Source organism: Rhagoletis pomonella, unplaced genomic scaffold, assembly GCF_013731165.1.
Source record: "Rhagoletis pomonella isolate Grant_MI unplaced genomic scaffold, Rhpom_1.0 Rhpom_scaffold_00002, whole genome shotgun sequence".
In the NCBI taxonomy this organism is placed as follows: Eukaryota; Metazoa; Arthropoda; class Insecta; order Diptera; family Tephritidae; genus Rhagoletis; species Rhagoletis pomonella.
Window position 1 is genome coordinate 55,090,003 of NW_023458556.1, and position 24,936 is coordinate 55,114,938.

The 24,936-nt window shown below is 33.4% G+C and overlaps 2 protein-coding genes and 1 long non-coding RNA gene across 3 annotated transcripts in view; 2 read left to right on the top strand and 1 right to left on the bottom strand.

Moving 5' to 3' along the window:
- Window positions 1-24,936, bottom strand: part of LOC118733826 (protein halfway) — a 40,166-nt gene that overhangs the window by 11,771 nt on the left and 3,459 nt on the right. The window lies entirely within an intron of this gene.
- On the top strand, window positions 2,341-2,764 carry LOC118733831. The gene is made up of 3 exons (XR_004992293.1): window positions 2,341-2,416; window positions 2,516-2,603; window positions 2,670-2,764. It is a non-coding gene; the product is annotated as an uncharacterized LOC118733831 (long non-coding RNA).
- On the top strand, window positions 21,739-23,942 carry LOC118733828 (protein C19orf12 homolog). Its single transcript, XM_036463412.1, has 4 exons — window positions 21,739-22,689; window positions 22,763-23,119; window positions 23,191-23,292; window positions 23,450-23,942. Exons 2-4 carry the CDS (start codon window positions 23,020-23,022, stop codon window positions 23,668-23,670), a joined length of 423 nt encoding a protein of 140 aa, XP_036319305.1. The 5' UTR covers window positions 21,739-22,689; window positions 22,763-23,019; the 3' UTR covers window positions 23,671-23,942.

The following is a 24,936-nucleotide window of genomic DNA, read 5'->3' on the forward strand; positions in this document are numbered from 1 at the left end:
GTATTTAAAATTAATCGGAATTTTATGGGGGGTTATAAAAACTCGTTTTAATTGAAACTTTGTTTTTTTCGGCTATATTTGTTATTATTTATTGGCCCAGATGCAAATATTGAATGAACTAACATATTTTAAATATTTACGGAACAACCATTTGTATGCAACCCTGCCTATCCTGTATTCAAGTAGATGTAATTCGAAAAATTTAAACGGATTTCTTTAAATCAACCTGAGCTGCGGACATATTGCGAATTCATTTTAAAACATTAACCACTACATTATATTAGTATTAAATACTTTCAATTAAGAAACAATTCTTACTAGAAAATAAATATGAATCGGTTTATTTTAAATATTCCAATGTATATATTTTGTTAATGCAGATAGTGCGGATTTAACGTATTTTATAACCGTTACATGGGGAAAAGAAATTTTAGGCAGATTGTTATTGACAATTTTTACATAATTTACGATTGCAATCAATTTCTTTCAAAACTATAATCTAAATGATTGCAAGTTGTATTTTTTACGATCAAAACAGATTCCAATATTAGGTATATTATGCAAATGCAATCCAATTTGATTTGAGTTATTCAGTTTTAGATACATTTATATTTCTGTGTTCGTATGGAATAGTAGTTTAAGTCGGGAAGCTGGCTTTAGTATAATCCGGCATTCCCTTTATTATTTACAACACATGGAATTTTTTGATGACCCTTAACAAGAATATGTACGTGCTAGTATCGGAACTATTTCTTGCACGTTTATTTATCCAAAATTTCTTCAACGGCTCGGCGTCAGTGAGGGTATGCTGCGAATGCCGCATTATACTAAAACCAGCCTTTCGACATAAGCTACTATTCCAAACGAGTGGAGCACGTGCGAAATGCGGATTTTCCCAGTTGCAGTACAGCAGTAACTCGACACCTTCCTCACCAACCGCTCTGTCCTCTATGAGCTTCTTAATGTAACTGCAAATAAAAGATGAAAATTTGAGAAAAAATACTATCACAGCGTTTCACTTGTAGCGTTTCACTCTTGTAGTATATTGGCTATCAAGCACCAGAAAATTTCCATCACGCATGCCATATGCCACCGATTGTCGTGGATCAATTAAAATACTGTCATCACAGCTTTTTGGTACTCCAGCAACTGGTGTGTCTATGGCGGAGTTATGTGGAGCTGTTGCATGACTAAAATCAATTTGGGCTCTTTGAGAACTGGCTTGTTTGTTGCGCGCTATTGGCATCAAATGTATGCAAATTAGATTTCCAAACGGGCAACTGTTGAATACAGGAAAAAATGTATTTTATATGGTTCCGCTAAAGTGCACTACTACCGTGTATAAATTGGCCGACCTTCTAATAAATCATGCAATCCTATTGTATAGTTATCGCCGCCAGTCACCAAGAAATTTCCACTTGGGTGAAATGCAACATCATTCTCCGCGACGAATGCACTGTATTAGCTCGCCTTCAGCTTTGTCAAATATCTTAACGCGGTTCCAACTTAATGCTAAAGCCATCAGATTGCCGTCTGGATGCCATGCCAGCTGTCGTCCCATACCTCTTCCCCCGGTGAACGTTCGCATACATTCGCCTGAAAATGTATCGCAAATTCTTAACTTGTCGCCGCACGATGAAATGAACTTACCATTGGGGTTGAATTTTGCTGCGCGCACCCATTTGTGTGTATTTTGAATCAGTATTTTGATGGCTGTTCGCCATTTTTCTAGTCTGCAAACGAATAAGCTGACGAAGAAGCAAACAAATTCAAGCACATTGTTGCATTCTACCGTACATTTTAAAAGCTTTAAAATCTTAAAACATATGTGAAAAACTTTTATAATCTGAATATTTCTAATGTCGCAATCAAAACCAAATTTTATAAATAGCATTTTTAAAAAGCAATCATCTAATATTTTTCAAGTTTTTGGGCATATATGTTACCATTTGAACAACTAATACTACCAAGTTTTAAGAGACTATTTAATGCAACTCAGGTCATAAAAGCGCACTTTAGACCAAAATAAGCAACTCTAAAAAACAGATGATCGCAGCTGTGGCCCAGGATGACGTCTATTGCTAAGATATCTCACTTGTATTTGTACACAATGACTCATGTTCGCGCATGCAAAGAATAAAAAACGCTAGATCTATTGAAAATCGCATTGAAATTGTTTTATAGTCGTTTTAAAGTGCAAACTGTGAGAATATTTAATAAAAAACAACTCAGAAAGTTAATAAAGATTGTGAAAATGAGTGATAATTCTTTATTATTTGGCGAAAATGTTTCGCTGACTATGAATGGCGCAGGGCAGCATATCGTTCTGGAAGCAACGCCTGTAGAAATTGGTGGAAATGGAGAAATCATAACGCAATCTGCTCAGTACGAAATATTAAGTGGAAATTTAGAACAGGTAAGAAATGATTTTCTATAATAGACATGTTTTTTACACGTATAACTTAAAGCTGTAACGACATTGACTGATCATAATACTACGATGTTGTTTTCCTAGATTGTCGAAACTCAATCAGGAGGAGATCAGCGATTAAAAGACTTATTAAAAGAGATGAATATAGAAGCCGCTTACGACAAGTTTTATGGTGATTGTTTTATTTTTTAATAAAAATCTTTCATAATGGATAATGTTTTTACTGACCCATCTAAAGCTTCTGGAATCACATTTGACCGGCTGAAGTACATAAACTGTGACGACTTGGCGTTGGTATTTCTAGGGAACGAAAATATCGGTTATAGAGCAGAACTAAGGGAAAAAATAAGGCTTTAGAAGCACAATAACGTAATATATTTATTTATAAAGTTGTAACTAGTATAATTTGTTTGAATATTAACTATTTTCTTTTTAGTTTCCAGAAGAATCTGTTTCGACTCTACGTATGAACTCAAATATCAAAAATTGGATTGAAAATCAACCTCTTGACTCGCCAGCTACCAATTCCACTTCGTCTGAAGTCACGGTAACGATTGTTTTTAAGCGGTGCTTTTTTTCTAAATTTAATTTTATTGTAGAGTGTAATTGACATGGTGAAAAACTCGAAAAGTGGCCAATCTCTATTAAGCTTATATCAAACGAAGCAAAAGTTAGATGCAGGTGATAGAAAAAGATTGCTTAACATTATTGTGGAAAACTTCTTCGATTTAAATTCGAAAAAGTACAAAATACCGCGTGCACATGAAATTAATAAATTGGCTGAAGAAATTGTAGCAATTTTTCCTACTGAAAATAAGGAAATCTATCACATATCTCGCAAGGACGCACGGAGAACCAATGCATCTGGTATTTTATACAATCGCTTCAATAACTTGAATCGCAAGCGCATAAGACTTGATAGCAACACGTCAGAGGAACAGAATGCATCTGAGAGGGAAACACTATGCTCCACTAATTACATTTCATTTAAGAATAAAATGTATTTTATGAGTGGTGACGAAAGCGATACAATTAACTTATGGAGCGAGACATATAAATACCGGGTTAATCATATCCGTGATATAAAAGACCTAACGTCAATCCTGGAAGAGTGGCCATTCTACAAACAAGCTACAGGACCAAAATTTGTAGGTACTTAAACTTTTTTAAAACACACTAATGTAGTTACACTTACATGCGCATATTTTTATTTTTAATTTATGTATGTAGCTCGATTTTGACTTCCAAAAAATGTACCCAGACGAAAATTTCCACCTAATTAATAATTGGACAGATATGCGGAACCAACTTGGCCAACTTTATAAAGATTTGTTGAGGGATAAACAATATGTAGATCTTTTTGGGTCAGTAAGCAACGAATGTGTAAACGACAGTGAGTAACATATTTATTATATACATACATATTTATGTGTACACGTTCATACATATAAATAAGATACTTTTTAAACTAAAATAATACTTTTCTTGTTAAATGTAGATTCCAAAGATTGCATTTTGATAATGCTGCTAAATGCTGTACTGAAACCCACATCACGATATGTTGCAGAAATTGATGGAAAGCGTGTTACTAGTAAAACTACTATTCGAGATGCTATGGACAGTTGCATTGTACATATTACGAATATAAATGATCTGGAATTTACGTACGCAGAGAAGGTAAAAAAATCGATGCACAGGAAAGAAAAAATTCAACCGTATCTTATTGTAGTAGGTTCAGATATAAAAAGTTTAACTGAGTTTTATGTAGATTATGGGGGAACTTTACAAAAATTTCACTCATTTATAGCTGCTTTAGACATTTGTTTTAAAGTATTTCATGTCCTTAACTTAGAGTATCCAAGAGAGTCATCTTTGATGTGGTATTTTTTGCAAAAACAAATTTACAAGATAACAACGGTCTATGACATAAAAAGCTCAGCTTTATGTGAATTTTTGACCTTATTTAAATCATAAATAAAAAATGAGTAAGGAAATCAAATGTTTTGCTTGTGATAGAGTTTTTATTGAACTCTCAATACTACTTAAACACTTTAAAGATGCTCATCGCTTGACACGCAATAGTGACTTTCAATGTACTTTTTCAAATTGTAATCAATTATTTTCAAACCTGTATTGTTTTAAAAGGCATACCCAAAACCATTTGAAACATTTCACCGAAAGTGAGCTAATATCACCACAATCTAAAAGAACTAAGTTTGATATACCCTATGTAAACGATAGCGCTAAAATAGTTGCTCAAATAGCAGACTCAACTAAACCTTCTTGCAATACTTGCGAAATTAAAGAAAGTAAGTTAAATGTATCAAAAAAATGTCAATCGTTTTTATTAGATTTACATACTAAGAGCAACATGACCAGAAAAGATGTTCTATCAATTCAGGATAGTGTGTCTGCGATAATTTTTAGCGTTGTGGAACCATTAAAAAATAAACTTTTTTGCTATACGCCTGAAAATGAAAGAAAAGATATTATAGACTTAGTTAATTATTACGAAAACCCATTCAAAGACTTTCAAACCGAATATAAGTTATTCAAAAGCATTGAAGAATCAGACGAATTTTCAAAACCACAGTTTTTTAATATAAACAATGAATTGTGTGAAGTTATTGTAAATAATAGACCAACTTTAGAAGCAGGTAATGTGTTTGGTTGCATAATGCCGATCAAATTTCAAATTCGAAAATTTTTCGAATTGCCTTCAGTTCTGGAAATTACTTTACATAATATAAAAGACCTGGTTAATTCATCCTCAATCACGCATTTTATAAACTCAGCTTCGTTTAAAGAAAAGTTAAAGTTTTTTGTTGGTAAAACTATAATACCGTTTTTCATTTACATGGATAGCTTTGAAATTAATAATCCGCTGGGTAGTCATGCAAATATAGACAAAATTTGTGGTGTTTATTATATTTTTCCAACTTTGCCGCAATATCTATTGTCTAATCTGAACTACATATTTGTAGCAGCATACTTCAAAAGTAAAGAACAAAAAATGTTTGGAAATGAGCCTTTTATGAAGCCACTAATTGATATATTTAAGTCTCTTGAAGAAGACGGTCTACAATTTAATTTAAATAATAGTACTGAAAAAATTTACTTTGTAATGTGTAATATTCTTGGTGATAATTTAGGCTTAAATGACGTTCTTGGTTTTACAACTTCTTTCAATTCGAATTACTATTGCCGATTCTGTAGGAGAAACAAAGCTGAGATGCATTTAGATTGCGTGGAGTATCCAGACTTCATCAGGACTGAGGAAAATTATAATGCTGCATTAGCAACTAACGACATTAAGCTTACTGGTATAAAATCGATTTGCCTGTTTAATGATTTAATATCTTTTCATGCAACAACTAATTTTGCGGTAGAAATAGTACACGATTTGTTTGAGGGAGTTTGTAAATATGATATTTGTGAAATTCTAAAATACTTCATAATTGAAAAGAAATTATTTTCCTTAGAAGCATTTAACTATAGGAAGCAGATGTTTAACTACGGTGAAACGGAAATCGGAAATTTATCACCTCCTTTTGAATTAACACACCTTTCTAGTTGCAATCTCAAAATGTCGGCTAGAGAAATGATGACGTTTGTACATTTCCTTCCTCTAATCATAGGAGATCGCATTCCAGACAACGACGAATGTTGGTTATTTTTTTTAACGCTCCTCAAAATTATTGACATGATTAATAGCAGCTCATTTGATACAAATTATTTAATTAAGTTAGATTCTTTAATAAAATCCCATAATGAAAAGTATTTGGAATTGTTTCACAAGCCCCTTAAACCTAAATTTCACTTTTTAAATCATTATGTGCGTGTCATAAAACAATCAGGCCCTCTTAAATACTTATGGACTTTTCGATTCGAATCTAAGCACAAGGAAGCAAAAATGTATGCAAGAAGTATTACTTCCAGAAAAAATATAACCTATAGTCTAAGCATGAAAGCATCTTTAAAGTTTACAACATTTATAAGGGTCCATAACGATGGGTTTCCTAACCAAACTCAATATGAACAAACTGAGCATTTTCGGATTAAAGATTGTAGGTATTTTAACAATATCGTGAATTTTCGAGATTTTGAATCTTTTTTCGCAAATAATTTAAAAGTTAAATCAGTAAACTTTAAGGGAACGACGTATAAAAAGGGCCACTTTTTAACAAAAACTACTGACGAAGTCATTGAACTATATGAAATAAAAGAAATACTTATAAGTTTAAATAATGAGGCTTACTTTCTAGTCCACAAATATGAAATTATTGGTTTCTTAGAGCACTATCAATCGTACAAAGTGGGTTGTATAAACAATGTTATTGAATTAAAAAATGTTGAGTTTTTCACAAGCCCACCTATTCATTTGTACTACATTTACGAAGGAACTCCTGTTATAAGAAATAAGAATTTTTAGTACCTGTTTATTCATATTAAAAATATGTAAATATGTGCCTATTTATTTAAAAAAAAATAATAAATTTATTGAAAATAATTTCAATTTGATGTGATTTTCATTTCAAATCATAATTATTTAAATGTACTTTTAACGTTACTCTCACGTAAGTATCATTTGAAATTAACATCTTTTAAATGTAGTTTTAACGTTACTGTCACGTAAGTATCATTTCAAATTAACAATTTTTGAATGTAGTTTTAACGTTACTGTCACGTAAGTATTACATAAATATCATGTTAATTATACATGAGTATCATATCAATAATACATGATAGCCATGTTAATTTTACGTGTTTCATGTACATAAATTTCACGTAAAAATGATAGTGTCGAAATGTTAAAATTAACATTTTTTCACTTCAGTTGCAAATTGTAAACAAAAAATGTTAACTTTACGGCGGTTTTTAGTATTTTTTTGGTTCAGTGTACTTATTTCCCTCAACTCTTTGCACATCAAGCCAGGGAGAGTTGAAGTTCGCGCGCGTCAGGCATGTTGTTAAATATGAGTATGATAAATACCTCTTGCTTACACGGCATTTACATGAGATAATTTTGCCAAGACAATAGCAATATATTCACACTTTTTCACTAATACATTCACACTTCTCTCACTGACTCTCACTTTGATTTTTCGATGACAGTCAATTGGACAATTCGGTCAGGTCTTGGTTGATTGGAGAAAAAGAGGCAAGACAAACAGGCCGATTCTGAAGAGAAATTCCCTGGGAGTTTTCTCTCTTTTCCCTTTTCTCCTATCATGAGGACTTTTTATATTAAATGGCAGAGTTGAGCTCTCAAAAAAGTGTCAAACAACTTCTTCGAAGTTCGAGTTTCCCCTTCCCAAGTTTTCGGGGAAAATTCTACTCCCTGGTAGTTAATTATTGGAGGATTTATTTTTCGGGAGAAACAAATTCCCGGAGAACAAACTCCCCGGGAGTATTAAGAATTGGGCTGAAAATCGCAAAAAATCACAGAATTATGAAAAAGTGGTTTGTGTTTGGATATTTTAGTAAATAATAAGAAATTCGCCGCAAACTACACTAACGGCGGTTGCTGAAAAATTTGTTGTCTTTATAATTGTCTGGACGCCTACAACAATTGGACAACTAATACATATTCTCAATTGTGTTGTCTCAAATTGTCTTATGTAAACGCAGCGTTAAGGGTGGATATGACGTTCGAGGGCATTTCAATAAGTATGAATGCATATAAATAGAATAAATTATGGATGATGAGTGGGCTATACTCAGTTTGATCATACTCGCTGCGCTTCTCTGGTATGTATAACATTCATTCTGTAAAGATGCATTATTTTATGAAAAAAAACTCTAACCAAACTTCTGTAGCACAAAGCATAAGGCCCGACTTTTTTTAATCGTTAGCCTAGCGAAAGTTATCGGAAGGAAAATTTCAAACTTTGCGTGATATAGATCCAAAAATTGTCGCTAACTGGTTACAGAATGACAGGGAAATGGTAATCTATATGGGAAAGACCATGCGATTTGGCCATTTAGCGTTTAGTTTTTTTCTCCTTTTTCAATTTAGCTAGACAACATTTTTGTCCAAGATACGGCAAAAATGGTTAAATAAAAGAAAAATATAACAACCAATCAGTGGGAATCGCGTTACTCGCTGTTTCTTTGCTGGGAAAATAGTGATGGGTAAAAATCCGACAGCTAGTTAAATATTGAAAGAATGAAGGTGAGAGGTATGTAGCTCTGGGTTGTGTTTAATGCAACCAATTAGCACAATTGTTGTGCCCATAAGCTAACGGTTCAAAACAAAACAAACAAGGGTGGTTGTACTAGGTAGGGCAAGTAATTGAATTTTATTGGCGATCCTTGTTGACGCATTTTCCTGCGCCCCATTGTGACTTGTTTCACTAGGCTGACAGCCGGATATTAGCGTATCTAAGCCCTTTAAACGGTGTGTTCGCCTACGTTGATATACATACATACCCGCACATACTTATGAACGTACTTTGTATCTCGTACATAGTATCAACATTTCCCCCTGCTATTGACAAGATAATGCGAACAAAAAAAAAACAATTTCTTCGCACACGACAATTGATTGGATAAGCATGGTATTTTTACAGTTTATCTTAAATTTTTTCTACAATGGTCGGCTGCCGTCTTTAAGTTTGTTTACTTTTATGAATTCATGCATAATTCATGAAGTCATTAGCACTATTTGTGAGGTATGAATAATTTAAGTAAATCACATACTTCTGTTAATTTAAAGATTATTTAGCATTTTGTATTTATCTACGATAAACATCGGCTGATAATCGATATGCGGCATGCAATTGTTATGTGTTATTTGTGCTGTTATTGTTGTATGGAGGAAGAAAAGCTTTAATTAACGTAATTTTCATTTTACATTTGTATAAGTAATTATTTACCATTATTTGGTAAGGCCTACGTTCTGGTTTTATTACTTTTGCGGTGAGTTCAAGACCTTTCGCTTATACATCTGCTCACTAAAAATCTAAATGGTTTGTAAACACAAAATCTATTATGAAATTGAGACAGTAACATTATCTTTAGCATTTGCTGCATTATCTTGTTTGCGAACTTTGCAGTATACATACATATCGCACCCTAAATCAACAACATTCACAACTCAAAATTATTATTTTTTCAACAAAACAGTTTCACCATTATCTAACGCCCGTCAAAATCTTCTTCTGCATCACCATCTTCTTTAAGTGGAAAATTACTATTAAGGGCCGTTTTCTCCACTGCCTGTTAAAGTTAACGGGTGCTTTGACTGCCCGTCAAATATGTCGCTCACTTGCGTATACGATCCAGTCGGTAACGTAAATAACGATGTTTAAAGGAAAGATAAATTTAGCGTGTACTGTATATGCATTGCTTGGCCTTATCAGCAGAAGATTAAATACTACGCTACATACAATTTAATTAAATCTTTTGCGTGATTAATCCAAAATAAACAACTGTGATATTAGTAAATTTCGTATACGGGAATGGAAATTGCCTGTGGGAGCTCAGCTTGTGTAATAACATGCATGGAAGAAAACAATAACACCAACCGCAAAAAAATTATAAAAAAATAAACGCAAATTCTCAGCCAATTGAAGCTTCTACTTTATTGAGCTAGAATTTAATGGGCTATAAATTCTGAATAAAAAGTTTGTGGTTGCTGTAAAATTTGTGGAATTTTTTAATTTTTCTACAAACTTTAAAATCTAGACTTAGATAATGCGCTGTATTTTTATAAAAAATAATAGACATCAAACAAAAGAAAAATAGCAAAAAACGGGTCAAAATATCGTGTTCCTACTATTTTTCACATGACTGTAGTTGTCACTCAAAAATTTAAAAAGGCGACCTTAAGGTTCGGTACATTTTTTTATTCGAAATCGCCTTGCAAAAATACTTCATACTAGAGATGTTTCGAATGTCATATTTTTTACATTCGCGAATGCGAATACGAATTTTCGGAACGCGAATGTGCGAATGCGAATGTTAGGAATAATAAAAGATATAACTGAATTCATCGTGAAGCATCTGGAACGCAACTAATACAAGGTTAGATAATTTGGCAGTTGTCCCGCATTCTGCCTTAGCCTGTGTTGCTTTCTTTTCTGATTTATAAAAATTACTTTACTAAAATACATGGAGAAATATGGTATCGCACGGTGGAGAGAATACAAAAGGTGGCGCCGCTCTCAATGAATTTGACAGAATCAGCTGTTGCTGACGTCACAGTCGAGGTGACAGCGGTAGTGATGTACTGAGTCAATAATTTTAAGTATCCAATACTCTCGATACACTCTTGTCGGCCGCTGTGGTGTAGTGGTAAGCAGTGCGCGCTTTCACTCATCAGCACCTGGGTTCAAGCCCTGGTCAAAGCAACATCGCAAAAAAATAGAAAAAGGTTTTTTCCTAACAGCGGTCGTCCCTCGGCAGGCAATGGCAAACCTCCGAGTGTATTTCTGTCATGAAATCCAGCTTCTCATACAAATTCAATCGCCGTTCGGAGTCGGCGTAAAACTGTAGGTCCCTCCGCTTTGTGTGACAACATCAAGGCGCACGCCACAAGTCGGAGGAGAGGCTCGGCCAAACACTAACATATGTGTAAGCGCCAATCTATAATACTCTCGATACTCGGTACCGAGTCGGTTCGAATACGAATCATTCGCATGACGAATTTGCAACATCTCTGGCATACAGTATCGGTCATATCTTTAGCGCGTAATTTCAAAGTGATATTGTTTGCCACTTATATTTATTTATTTATTTTTAAGAATTTTCAATTAAAATACAGTTCATTCTCTGAGAAAACCCATATTCATAAACCCAAGCTTAAAACTTTGTAGAATACTACAAAAACGTGCAACAAACTTTCACCCAAATTTCACTCTATTTTCTCAGAAGTGTTGGAATTTTTTTGAGTACAGAGTTGTATAGCCCATTTAATTTTAGTCTGATAATGTGCTAGTTTCAAGTGGTTAAAACTTACTATTGATTTTTTAGATTTTTTTTGCCGAAGATTTCGCGTTCCATATACAAATAAACTGACGTCTAAAAATATTTACTTATTTTTAAAAGCACAGGTGACAGATACACCACGCTTTTTTATCACCTAGCAAACACATTTTCCTTGTCTATTTGTTTAGTCTAATAATTATCATACTTAGCTCCTCATTATACATATGTACATACAACCATGCATATGCATGTGAATAGGCATACATGCAGTTTTCCACAAAATAATAGGAGTGCGATATTTTGACAAGTTTTGGCTATTTGTCTTTTGTTTATTTAGTGTTTATTACTTTTTTATAAAAGTCTAGCTGGCTATACAACAAACACCATATAAATTTCAAACTTTTTAATCTGAATCTTTGAAAAAAAAAATTGTGGTATGCAGTTTTGAAGCCAATTTAATTGTAGTGCAAGTTGCAAGTTGCTGAAAAATCCTGTTGATTTTTGAGTTTTTTTTTTTAAGGTGTTTCCATGTTTTTTCTGTACAAAGTATGTTCGACAATGTTCTTTTATATGGAGGACACTGCCGGAAAAAAATTTCCAAATATCACCGAGATTTTTGAGCAACTTGTAACTTGCACCTTATTAAACTAGAATTAAATTGGCTAAAGATTCTGATTAAAAAGTTAAAAATTTTGCTGAAAATTTGCTAAATTTGTATAATTTTTGTACAAAGTTTAAAATCTGAATTTATATAGTGTTTGATTTATAGCCAGCTAGACTTTTTTAAAAAAGTAATAAACATTAAATAAGCAAAAGACAAATAGCCAAAACTTGTCAAAATATCGCACTCCTATTATTTTGTGGACAACTGTACATGTGTGCATTTACGAGTATGTACCTACATGCGAATTTACAAACTGAAACCAAATTAGCTTTTGGTTGGTAGTTTAAATCGCTTTAAGAGCAATAGCTGAATTGTATAGCTGAAAACCTGAAAAGCTGTGGAGTTTTACTCTAAAATTCGATTACGCCCTCGCAAAAGGATTTACACCGATATTCGAAATTTTAATTACTCCTGCCAGCAAATATAACTTCGTTTTGCAGCGAAGACTCGAAAATGATTTCAATGCAATTGAAAGGTTGGGATTCGAATTATCAAATACCTGCCGATTAGTCAAAATTGTAAAAATATTTTTTATGTAGATCGAAGACATACATATTTAAGTATGTTTGTATGCATTTATAAGTATTACTAAAGTCGGATTAAGAACATTTTTTACCACCTACGTATGTACATACATATGTATTAAGGCCATTTAATTTTTCGGCTAAATATAAACATTTTTGTTTACGCGTATATTTTAAAACACCTTGCGATAAGATAGAGTGTCTAGCAATATGACCACATCAAACTAAGTGTACTTACGAGAATTCATCTTTTATGTATGTATGTACAATGTAAAGATATGTACACACATACATTCATATCGTCGTTTGAAGTGCAAAACCGCGTATCAGCAAAATGCAAAACCGCGTATGTAAAGTTGTAAAAATTATTTTCTAGAGGGTAAAAACACTCATATTTCAAAATGGTTCTCTTTTTTATAAAGCAATCGCATTTCTGGCTAGTATATTTCAGGACGAATGGATAAGGATTGAGCCAAGAGCTTGTGCGAGCGAATCCAATTTTTGGCAGCCAATGTCAGTTACGCGGTTTTGTACCTTAAACGTCGATATGTATGTGAGCCATTCTTTTTTAAGTCGGACGGATTTCTTAAAAAATATTATGTCATGTCTCCGATTCACTTCAAATTTTTTATGGGTTCTATACACGAAAAAAGCTAACACGTGTTTGAGGATTTTTTTTCTCTTTTATCTTCGGAGATATGATCTGTCAAATTTTGCATTTTTTCGTGATTCTGACTGGTCATGTACAACTTCAAGTCGCTATATTTCGGGTTCTGCGCATCGTACAGACTTCATCTTAACGTCGTTTCAAAGCTAAAGAAACGGGCTTAACATTTCTATATATAAGGTGGTCACGATTGTCCCAAAGCTAACTAGTTAACATATAATCTTTTCGAAGACTTTGCATTGTGAAGACCAGTTAATTCTTCTTCTTCTTCTTCTTTATTGGCGCTGTAACCGCCTAAGCAATTTTGGCCGAGTCCAAAACAGCACGCCAGTCATTTCTCTTCTGTGCTAACTGACGCCAATTTCAAATGCCAAGTGAAGCCAAGTCCTTCTCCACCTGGTATTTCCAACGCAGAGGAAGGAGGCCTTCTTCTTCCTCTCTTACCATTATCGCGGCCCGCATTGAATATTTTCAGAGCAGAGTTAATTAGGGATTTAAAATTATACCATCGTATTCCTTGTTTAATTCTATATAAAAACATGTTTAAAAAAATTGGGGGTTTTTCAAAAACTATTTTTAAAATCATTTATTTTTTATGACAAGATGGTTTTTTTTTTGTGAGAGGCAACATTTTTTTTGTAATTTGTTTTCGAAAACTTATGATGAGATATATTTAGCAAGGTGTTGAAACATCGGGTTTTGGCAAAAATTTAAATTTTATTGCAGATTCCGATAGAACACATATCCAGGTATAATATTTGTATGACATGATTTTTCTTTAAGGCGACAAACCTCTAGAAATGGGCGTGGCAATCAGAAAACAGTTTTCTCGCTCCCTCTTGACAAAATCAGCTCCCTTAGCAAGACACTGTATGTGGGTTCGTGTGTGTGTGCAACCTTTTGTAAGGGAGTTAAGGGAGTGTCAAAACTCGAATGTCAATAGTGTGCAAACCTTTAATTATTTCATGGATGATATTCACTTTTCTAGGTTAGGTTAATCGAGTAATATCAGATTCGAATTTTTTACGATTTTCGATAGCTCTGAAAATTTGTATTGGTGTGGGGAATCCCAATTTGACAATAGTTGTGTTTTTTTTTACAAATTATCCAGTAACTTGCCAGTAACTCTCTAGTAACTTTATTTTTAAGAATTCGCTCTCATAGAAAAAATTTGCAAAAAAGTACGCGAACGCTTTTCCAGTAATAATTTGCAAGTTTCATGAACAGCTGATAAATTGGTTGTTTATTCGCAGCAAATTCCTAATCAAACAATATATTTTATATTTAAATAGGTTTATTTTGTGAAACTCAACAATAAAAACCCACAAACAGTTTCCTTATTAGTTTAAATTTCATCCAGCAACATGCGATCAGCTGTTTTTCGTACTGGCAAATTCTTACAAGTAAAAATTCAGTAAAAACTTGCAACTTTAACTGTCATTTTTCGCTCTCTCAATTTCCCCTACTTTGCAAGTTTTTGCGTGCGAAAACGCCAAAACATGAAAATTCGTAAAAACTTTTACTGGAAATGAGTAAAAAAAACGCAACTAATATTTAGAACAGCTTTCATAAAAAAACATCAAAAAATGACTGAAAACGGCCAACAATTTTGACGTGTATGGAAATGGCCCAAAATTTGTTAAAAATACATTTTTTCTTCTTGATAAAAATACGTTTCTAAAAATTTCTTCGCAATCAGAGAAGAAAAAATATTCAACTCATAAACATTTTTTTCAATTTTGATCAAAAACTCCAAAATTTATGGTAATTACATTTATTAACCGACTTCAAAAAAAAGGAGGTGGTTATCAATTCGTCGGAATATTTTTTTTTTTATGTATGTTACCGCATAACTTTGGACCACGGTAACGGATTTCTATAATTTCTTTTTTATAAGTAAACATCTTGTTGTGGATTAGATCTTATAAATCCTAGATACTCTAACAGAAGGTCATTCCTTCCTTGAATATCTTCAGTCGAAATGCCCGAAAAAACTTGTAAACAACTTGTACACAAAGAATGTTTCTATTTCTAGATATAAATTTGTCTCAAAGTGAAAAGATTTTATATTTTTACTTTATTACTTTAAATGAGATATCCCTTCGCCAAGGGCACGTTTACCATCGAAGCCGAATGACTCTCCAATAGTTATGGGGGGCATCTGGATAAACTATATTAAAATTGTTTGCATCACTGGAAATACCGTTTTTTAATTCTTCTTACAAAATTTGTATTTTTTGTAAAATGTTAAAAACGCATTTTCGTGCTATAGAGTGGGCTGTGGTTTAGCTATTTATTTCTTCAACCTAAGTACCAAATCTGTGTTTATTATTTATTGGAATTTATATGGAGGTAAATGCACAACACCGTCAGCTAAAAAAATTATCGAAAATCACCAGTAATTTTTAGCGACTGCAAACTTGCACTTTACTGGACTAAAATTGAAGGGGCTACAATACAGTACCCCCGAAAATTTTCTAAATATTCCGAATGAAGAAGTTTGAAACTTTGCCAACTTTTTAAGTTCCTTTCTTTGTGTCTTTTTGAATTGTAGTGTAAACCATGGCCCACAGCTGTATCCAGCCAGCAAGAAAATGTACAATTTACGAACATTACATCGGCGAAAAGTTAGAGAAAGGCTGGTAAACGATAAAACAACAAAAAGTAAATGAACGAGGCTTGTAGTAATTTGTCAGCACAGGAAACAATTTTCATTCTGTTGGATAATTTTCTTGAACCAAAATATTTTATAATATATAATATTCGCATGCGAATGCTTTTTCGATCCGTTTACGACTGTTCGCAGGCGCTCGACAATTTCAAGCGAAAAAGTACTCGAAAACGAATCGTAAACGACTATCATCAACGACTTTTTAGCCGGTTTTTCTTTGAGAAAATATCCAGTCACGAGCTCGTTTGCGATGATTTTGCTGGCTGGGTATGTACATACATACATAGTATGTAGCTCTGTGTACGTTTTTTTTGTACATATTTGATACGTAATTTGCATTTAATCTGTTTGCACTTCTACCTAGTGCTAAAAATAGTCTTGATTGTAAGTGTTGTGCACATATTCAAGGAGCGCTTCAAGTACAAAGAAAGACAAACAAAATCAGCATACATACATACGTACATACATCATTGCCCTTTCTTTAGGTCTTATGGTAAATAACACTCCGGATGAAAACGACACGTGTATTTAAGTTTAAGCGTCGGTTGTTCAATGTCTGATTATCACTACTTACCGGTTAAACATTTGATCCTAAACCACTAATTTTTCTGATATGAACCCTTTAGAATAAGGATGCATTCCAAAACGCTAAAAAGACAAAGCATCAGTCTCTTTTATTTATAAACCCTACGAAAAGAAAGTCTAACTTAGAAAAACACTAGACATTAAAAACCCATTTGAAGACGCTGTCAATAGTGCCCATTAAGTTAAAAAAGGGTTACAGCGGAGGAACTTAGGTCCATCAATACTCTCCCTAGTTTGGAAAACATGCTAGAAACCGTTGTGGAAAACCAGCTACAGTACTATTTGGAATCCAATCAAATACTCATAAAACAATCTGGATTCAGAGCCAAACATTTTTGTGAGACTGCGTTGAATCTGGTGCTATCTCAATGGAAAGAAGATCTTTATTGATCTTAAAAGAGCATTTGAAATAATTGATAGGGTCCGAATGTTGGATACAGGGACGTGAACCGGTTTTGAACTGAACCGGTTTTGAACCGGAAAACCGTTTTTTTTCTATTTATTAACTGAACCATTAACCGAACCTAAATTTTCCACAAATGTTTGATCCGAACCGAAAACTGAACCTCTTTCTGTAAAGGTTTAAAGGTTCGTTTCAACCAATTTTCAATAGATATATGTACCCACTCTTTTTCTTTTTGTTAAACATGGTAATACCTACCATGTTTGCTTACCATGTGACAATATCAAATGTAAAGGCAACCCTCTCATTTGACAGACACTTGACCCTTAACCTTGCGCGTTGTTGCACTTGACACTTGACACTTAAACTTGCGCGTTATTTTTTTGTTTTTCGAACCGTTGAACCGAACCGAAACCCCGGTTCAAAGACCAAAAAAAACGCTTTGACGAACCAATCCAAAAGTGCAAAAACGGTTCGAACCACTGAACCGAACCGACCAAATTACATTGGTATAAAAACAGAGCTTGACTGGTTTAGAAGCTTTCTATGTAATCGTAGGCAACAAGCAATAAATAGTTCATTCAAAGATGTCTAGTAAGATAGCCGTAGACATCGGCTTACCACAGGGCTCAGTTTTGGCACCCCTACTCTTTAATATATATAAACGATATTAAAAGTTCTCTCAAATATTATAAATTAAAACTCTGCGAGTGATGCCTTGTTAACGATCAGTGATAGGGAACCACCAAATGCGGTTGTCAAAATGCAAGAAGATTTTAATTCTTTGTATCAATGGCTGAGTTCAAATAAACTCAAACTAAATGTGAAAAAGACAAAAAATGCAGAACCGAGCGATGAGATTCATCCTCAACAAACCGTACTACACCAAAAAGATGAATACTTGAAACTTTGAATTGGTTAAGCGTGAAGCAACAATTTTTTTACCACGCTATGAAATTTGTAAACAATATTAAGGGCAACCTGCCGGATTATCTTAGCGATAATCTCCGATATATAAATGAGATCCATACATATTTATTTAGAGAGATAAACAGCTTTAGAGTCCCGAAGTATAGAACTGAAGTGGACAAGAAAAATATTTTATATAAAGGCTTTAAGTGCTGTAATGAAAAAAAGTGCTATAAAAAATTGTGAAACTTGGCCTTTCCGACCACCTAGTGTACATTAAAAACCTAAGATAATAAAAAATAAATGGGCGGATTGGAAGCTAGGCCTTTCCAACCGTCACGAAAGCGCGACTCGGCGGATCGGAAACTCGGCATTTTCGACCACCCAGGAGGTATCAATATACGGAGAAACCGAAAAAGTATAGCGCGGATTGGAAACTTGGTCTTTTCAACCGGCTAGCTAGCCTCCGGCCAATGGCATGCTTTTATATTAATATAAAAGTTTTGCAGTGATAAAATTAATTTAAAATTTCCGTAGAGTATATCATAGTTAATATTTAATATTTAAGTTTTAAGTCTTAATCTAATTTTAAGAACGCTAAATCTTTGTTATAAGTCTAAATAAATAAATAAACTAGATTAATAGATACCCAATGAACATACATACATACATTAATATCGCTTATTTACTACAATAGTGTAAACATAAAAATACAAATATTTAGCTAAGTATGCAGAACTTAATGCTAAAAGCCTGATTATGACAACATAACTTAACGGAACTTAGAAATTAGAAAATCAAAATGAAACAGATTTGGACGAGAATTTTTAAGTGAGATCCTGCAAGTTATGTTATTATTATGTAATAAATTACTTACATATCCAACTCTTAGTATCACTGACATTTTATTCCGAAATTCAGTGTCTGGGTATGACTTTTTGCACTATTCGACACTTAAATTACACTTGTAGTCTCAAAATCAGTACGTGGAACCAAAAAAATTAAAATTGTAGAGTTTATCACTTGCTTAGTATTGGACGGGCATCACTGAAATCATCCGATTTAGATACATTTTCACATTCCACATTTCCCTTCATATTTGCAAAATATGTATAAAACAGGCATCAAAACAATAACCATAATGAACGATTTACAATAATTATTTCTTTGTATATACATGTGTAGTAGATATACGGCACATTTGCAAATGCACTCAATTGTATGTAAAATAGATTCCCCTCGTATGCACGCAAGCTTATGTATATACACAGATATGTATACAGCTGGTTTTGCTAAATATTTACTCTGCACACTTCTTCAAAATAAATTTGGATTTATTTTCTTAAAAATATTTGCGCTGTTTATCTATTATTTGGCTTCAAACAAGCTTGAAGCTTGTCCACCGACACCAGTTGCTTCAACTTATTTTGTTTTGTTTTTGTTACTATCCGTCACCCACGATTAGGAATGGGTAACACTGCACTGCACGACGCAATTGCGCTAACACCGTAACTGGAGTTGCCACGTCAACAGCAATATATGAAAGCGTTAGCGCCATTTACACCAGAAACACGAGACACGCACAATTCGCTCTAATTCTTTGAAAAATTACATGTGCTAAAGCTATACAAATTGCGCTATTAGTAATGGTTACCCACGATGGAGCAAGGAATGTTCGATATTTTAGAAAGTATCGATATCATGAATCGATTAGGCCCTGTTATACTATGTCTCCATTGTGAGATTTAATGAAGATTTAGCCCTCTGACGAGATTTGACGTTAAATCTTTAGAGATTTACCATATAAAATTAAATCTCGAAAGGCAGTAGATTTAAGTTAAATCTTCGTCAAATCTTCAATAATATTGATCAATAAGTACAATTTGTTGGATGTGGCAACCACAAATTCACATGCCATAAATCAAATGACATTTGAGTTTTCAATATACAGTTGAGGACATTTGGGGTGTTCACAGTTCGTTCCAAATTGTGTCTGAAAATGTAGACGTCTACATTTTGAGACATATTTAGCATCAAACTGTGAGCACCCCTTTCTAGCAGTCGTCGCAAAATCGTCTCAAAACTTTGCTGGTGTTGCCAGACATTTCTTCTTTTCGTGCATTTTTTATATGTCGCCTTTCGATTTTGTTTCTGAAAAATTGTAATTATTTAACTTAATTACCAATTCCTAATATTTGTTATTTCTTTTCCTTGATTTGTTTCTTTTCATCAGAAATTGCGCTCAAATTAAATGCAAATACACAAAACGTGCCCAATAAATAAAAAAAAATGTGATTAGTACTGCCATAATGCAACCCTGCCGCGAGGTTGCAAAATGTAGACGCGTAAAAAACATACCTTTGAGTGTGACAAAATGTAGACGGCGTCGTTTTCCAATTTTGTATGGGAAACAACAACACCACAGATTTTACGGTTAGAAAACGTCCTAAAATGTAGACGTCTACATTTTGAGACACTATTTGGAACGAACTGTGGACACCCCAATTGAAATCTAGCCTATAATAAAAACACGAATTTTCGTATTTTTAGGGATTTTTATATTTTTGTTAGTTTGGGAGGAAAATTAGTAATACATATTTACATAACTTTGGTTGTAATAAATTAAGAAAATATTATTTTAAAAAATAAAGATTTAGAGAAATGTTTTATAGTAATATCACGCAGAGTCTTCTCCGCTTTCTATAAGTCATTTACGCGCTGCGACAAAAAATTTATAAATTTCGGTAATGGTTCTGCTTCGATAACATTGCATCGAACATCCTCTAGAACTCAGTTCGTATTCATGATATGCCAAAGGCCCACGATTGGATTTTCGGTTCCCTCCTATGAATAAGAGAGTTCTACAAAAATTTTTCTTTCCGCAAATGTTTTTACCGTTTTGATAATTTTTCTTAAATTCGGGAAAATGATTCGGAATATGGTACCATTCTTTACACTTTCCAAACCATATAATATACATACATATTTACCACGAATAAGAAGCCAATAATATTCAGAATTCATATAATGAAATTCCGCTTGGTACCTTCCTTTTATCTGTCTGTATATCAATGTCCGCAACTGTATTTATAAAATCATACATAAGCAAACGTCAAATATTTAAAAATGTGAACGTCAAACATATCTCGTTGTGGTAATGGAGACGGTTGTGATTTAGCAACTGGATTTATTAAATCTTAATGGATAAATCTCTCAATGGAGACATAGTATTACACGGTCAGTATTTATTGACGCAATCCAAGTATCGCGATATTTATTGACGGTGTAGCAAGTAGTATTGATGGATCGTGATCCATATCGCAACATTTCTAAGGGCTCTTTCACACGATCAGTAATTATCACGCCTATTATGACGCAAGAAAATATTTTTATTTTGTATGAATAATTTACAGATAATGCATTCTACAATTATTTTAAAATTGTCAATGTTAATTAAAATTTTTTTAATTTGTTTTGAAAGCTTTTAAGCACCGATAGCGAAGGCATAGCGAATACGTTTTCGATGTTCGCATTATGAGAGTACGAGATGTACTTACGAAATGTATGGATCGAGGGCACTGTCACACGGTCAGTATTTATTGACGTGATCCAAGTATCGCGATATTTATTGATCGCAAAATTTCTAAAAATTTTGAAATCTGGATCGTGGGTTGCAATACCGTCAATAAATATTGAACGTGTAGCACTTACAAAACGCGATCCATACATTTCGTCAGTACATCTTTTACTCTCATAATGCGAACATCGGCTCTGCCTTCGCTCTCAAGGCTTAAAATCTTTCAACACAAAGTTTAATTAACATTGTAAATTTTAAAATAATTGTGGAATGCATTGTCGGTAAATTATACGTACAAAATAAAAATATTTTCTTGCGTCATAATAAGCATTCAGCACAAAAATTATGCAAATACTGACGCGATAAATATTGAACATGTAGCATTCGTGCGCGATCCATCAATCCATCAATATGGATCGCGATCTAAATATCGTGATAATTACTGACTGTGTGACAGAGCCCATTTAATTCATTCCGTGTAAAATCGAGATGGCGATATATCGGGCTGAACAATATCGATATCGGAAAAATTGACGTTAAAAATCCTCTTCCCAATTTCATTTCATTTCAATTCATTTTTTAATAAAATCATTAGCACAATAATCAAAAGAAAGATCTTTTATAGCGCATGAATAGAAAATTAGACCTGCCTATGAACTCACCTAATTGTGTTATTTCCATCTTGTATATTTACTGAGGATTAAAACGGCATTAAAACATATTATACGCAGAAGGACAGTATGAATTACAACAAACACATCATTTCGACGTTCTCATTTCAATGGCCAAAAATGCATCACCATTGAATTCGCCTTTAATGCAGCGATAAGCAGCGCCAAATAGATATTTAAAAGATTCATCGATATTTTTGATCGATAACAATCATTGTGAAAGTACTCGATACAACACAATTCGCCATACACCAAGCAGTTATTTATTAGAAATTCAAAATTTTAAGAATTTTAACATAAATTGTTTATCTTCTTCCATGAAAACTATTCAAGTATGACGAAGTTTCACCGTACACAACACACATGATTCAATAATTAATGGTTTGCTCAATAGTCTAGGAGAGGGGGAAACTTTTGTCGCGGCAACTCGTTACTTGTTGGAGAGGGGGAGACAAGGAAAGGGGAAGGACACCGAGTTGTTCGTGCTCGGGCAACACGCTTTGTGCTCTCGTTCGTCTGAGTAATTCTAATTGGCCGTTCACAGCTGACAACAACAATTGTGTACAAAAGATTTTCTCTGTGTGAACGTGAAGGGCAACACCAAAAGATAAATTGCCGAAAATGGGCGTGTTTGAATCGGTAACAAAGTTCTAAAGGTATCTGTTTAATCTTATATGATTATAATAAACGATATTGTACGTTACTAATTCTTTTCGTTTATTACTTCAGCAGTTCGGTACAATACAGAGAGAAAACGGTTCAGTTCACTTTGGCGATAATACACTAAAGTGGTTTAGTAATTACAGACGAAACAACAAACGAACGACACTATCGATAGTGGCAATAAAAAGCAAACTATCGATACTATCGATAGTGTCATCGATATTTTTCCAGCGCTACTGTTGATATCTAATTATAAACTATTTTTTTGGTAAATACACGTAATTCTTACAAAATTGTTTTTTAGTAAAGTTATATATAATAAAATGCCTATTGATGCACGAGAATTAATGGAGGCAATTTCTATAATTGCCAATCAGCGCAATGTACGAGTGACCGCGAAACAGGCTGGAAAAGGAGCTATGGGTATGTATTTGGATGCTAATAAGGGATTTCATTATACTAGAAAAATTTGCGCCATACATTTTTTGTTTTAGTTTGTGCAGCGAGTGCTTTTGCAGGGGGATTATTGCTTGGCCCTTTAGGTTTAGTTGTTGGTAGTACCGCCGGTGGCTTGATGGCATATAAAATGACTAGTGGTAAGTTGGAACTTTTCCTCGTATACCATGCACTTAAATAAAGTTTAATTGTTAGATGAATCATATGTATAATTTAAACACAATAAGCGCGTGCTGATAAGCTACCCAACTTTCTTAAAAAAGTGGACTTTAATCTTTAATTTTTTTCTTGTTGAAGGCACCTTCCGACCGTTAGCTGATGTATTGTTAAATGATTTAACGGATCGACAACAAGAGCAGTTAGTGCGACATGTCAACAATGCAGTTGCTGAATTCGAAATATCCGATTTGGCACTATTGCTGCCGTTGATAATGAACAACGCAAGCATTCAACAAGCAGTTCTGAAGACGGCGATTTCGTTTGTATCAAATGAGCTAAACCTGCAAATAATCGACTGACCTTTAGGTATTATATGGGTTGCAAGGGAACATTTAACGCAATTGGGCACAATATTTCTAACAAGCTGTTTGTATATAACATTACTTGCTTTATATTCATGCGTATTGTTCTTAGTTTTTGTTTATGTAAATGTATTCAAAAGTTAAGACACAAAAATATTAACGCGAACAGTAGTTTTAAGCATAAAGTAATTTCCATATATAAAAAGCAAGTTTTTGTTTAAACTTTATTAAAAGTAAGATTAAAATAAAGTAAGATTAAAATTAAAAGAACTTTTTTCATTCGAAAGAGAAATTTCTTATAATTATGTTTAAATTAACTGCAGTTGTCTGAGAGTCTAAAGATTATAACGAGGAATTAAAAAATGGTCTTCCCCCAAGAGCTTACAAGAGTAGAGTAACATTTAATTCAGGTTTTAACTTTTTTTATTAGCTACATATGTATATATCTGCGTTTTATATGATATACATACATATACACAATTCAATACAGTTTTCAACAGTTACAAATTAGCAGTGGAGTTTTGAGTAAGAATAATTAGGTGTAAAAATATAATGGCTATGTTTATTGCAAGCTTAACCTACTCACATAGTATACATGGATGAGTTTAATCTTAATATATATATTTTTAATACATTATGTTAATCGATACGCTCCTTAAATACTCTTTAATCCCAATCGACATTGACCTGATCCCAATCGGAGACGAATGGTTGATCGATCATTTCAATCATTACACCACAAAAATAACAATCAGCAGCAATTATATTCTCGATTTCGGTTTTTATTTCAGCGCGTTGAATTTGCACAACTGCTGCGTCGTTATCCATTGGCATACTTTGAGTCAATAGTGTTTCCAGTTGTTGTTTAAGCGTGACTAGTTGGTGGCTTTGATCTCTGCTTAATGTAGGTAAAATTTGTTTTTCTATACAATCACTATGAAATTTGTGACCACAGACAAAAACGAAGAATGGCTTTACTAAGAGAAATGTTTCGCAAAGGTTGCAAGTCTCTTGCGCGTTTATACGAATACTACGCGCACGACAATTTTGCAAGTCTTTGAGCACACGCATGGCTTGTTTGTCACACTCATCCATTTCGTGTTTAAGTTCAAGAATTTTTTGGTTGTAATCCTAGGTAATAAAAAAAAATTAGATACAATTATAAATTAAAACTTCAAGATTCCTCACTCTTAGCGCCTCGCAAATTGCTTCTTTAAAATCATCAATCTTTTCGAAATCGGAGAAAAAGGGCAGTAAATCTTC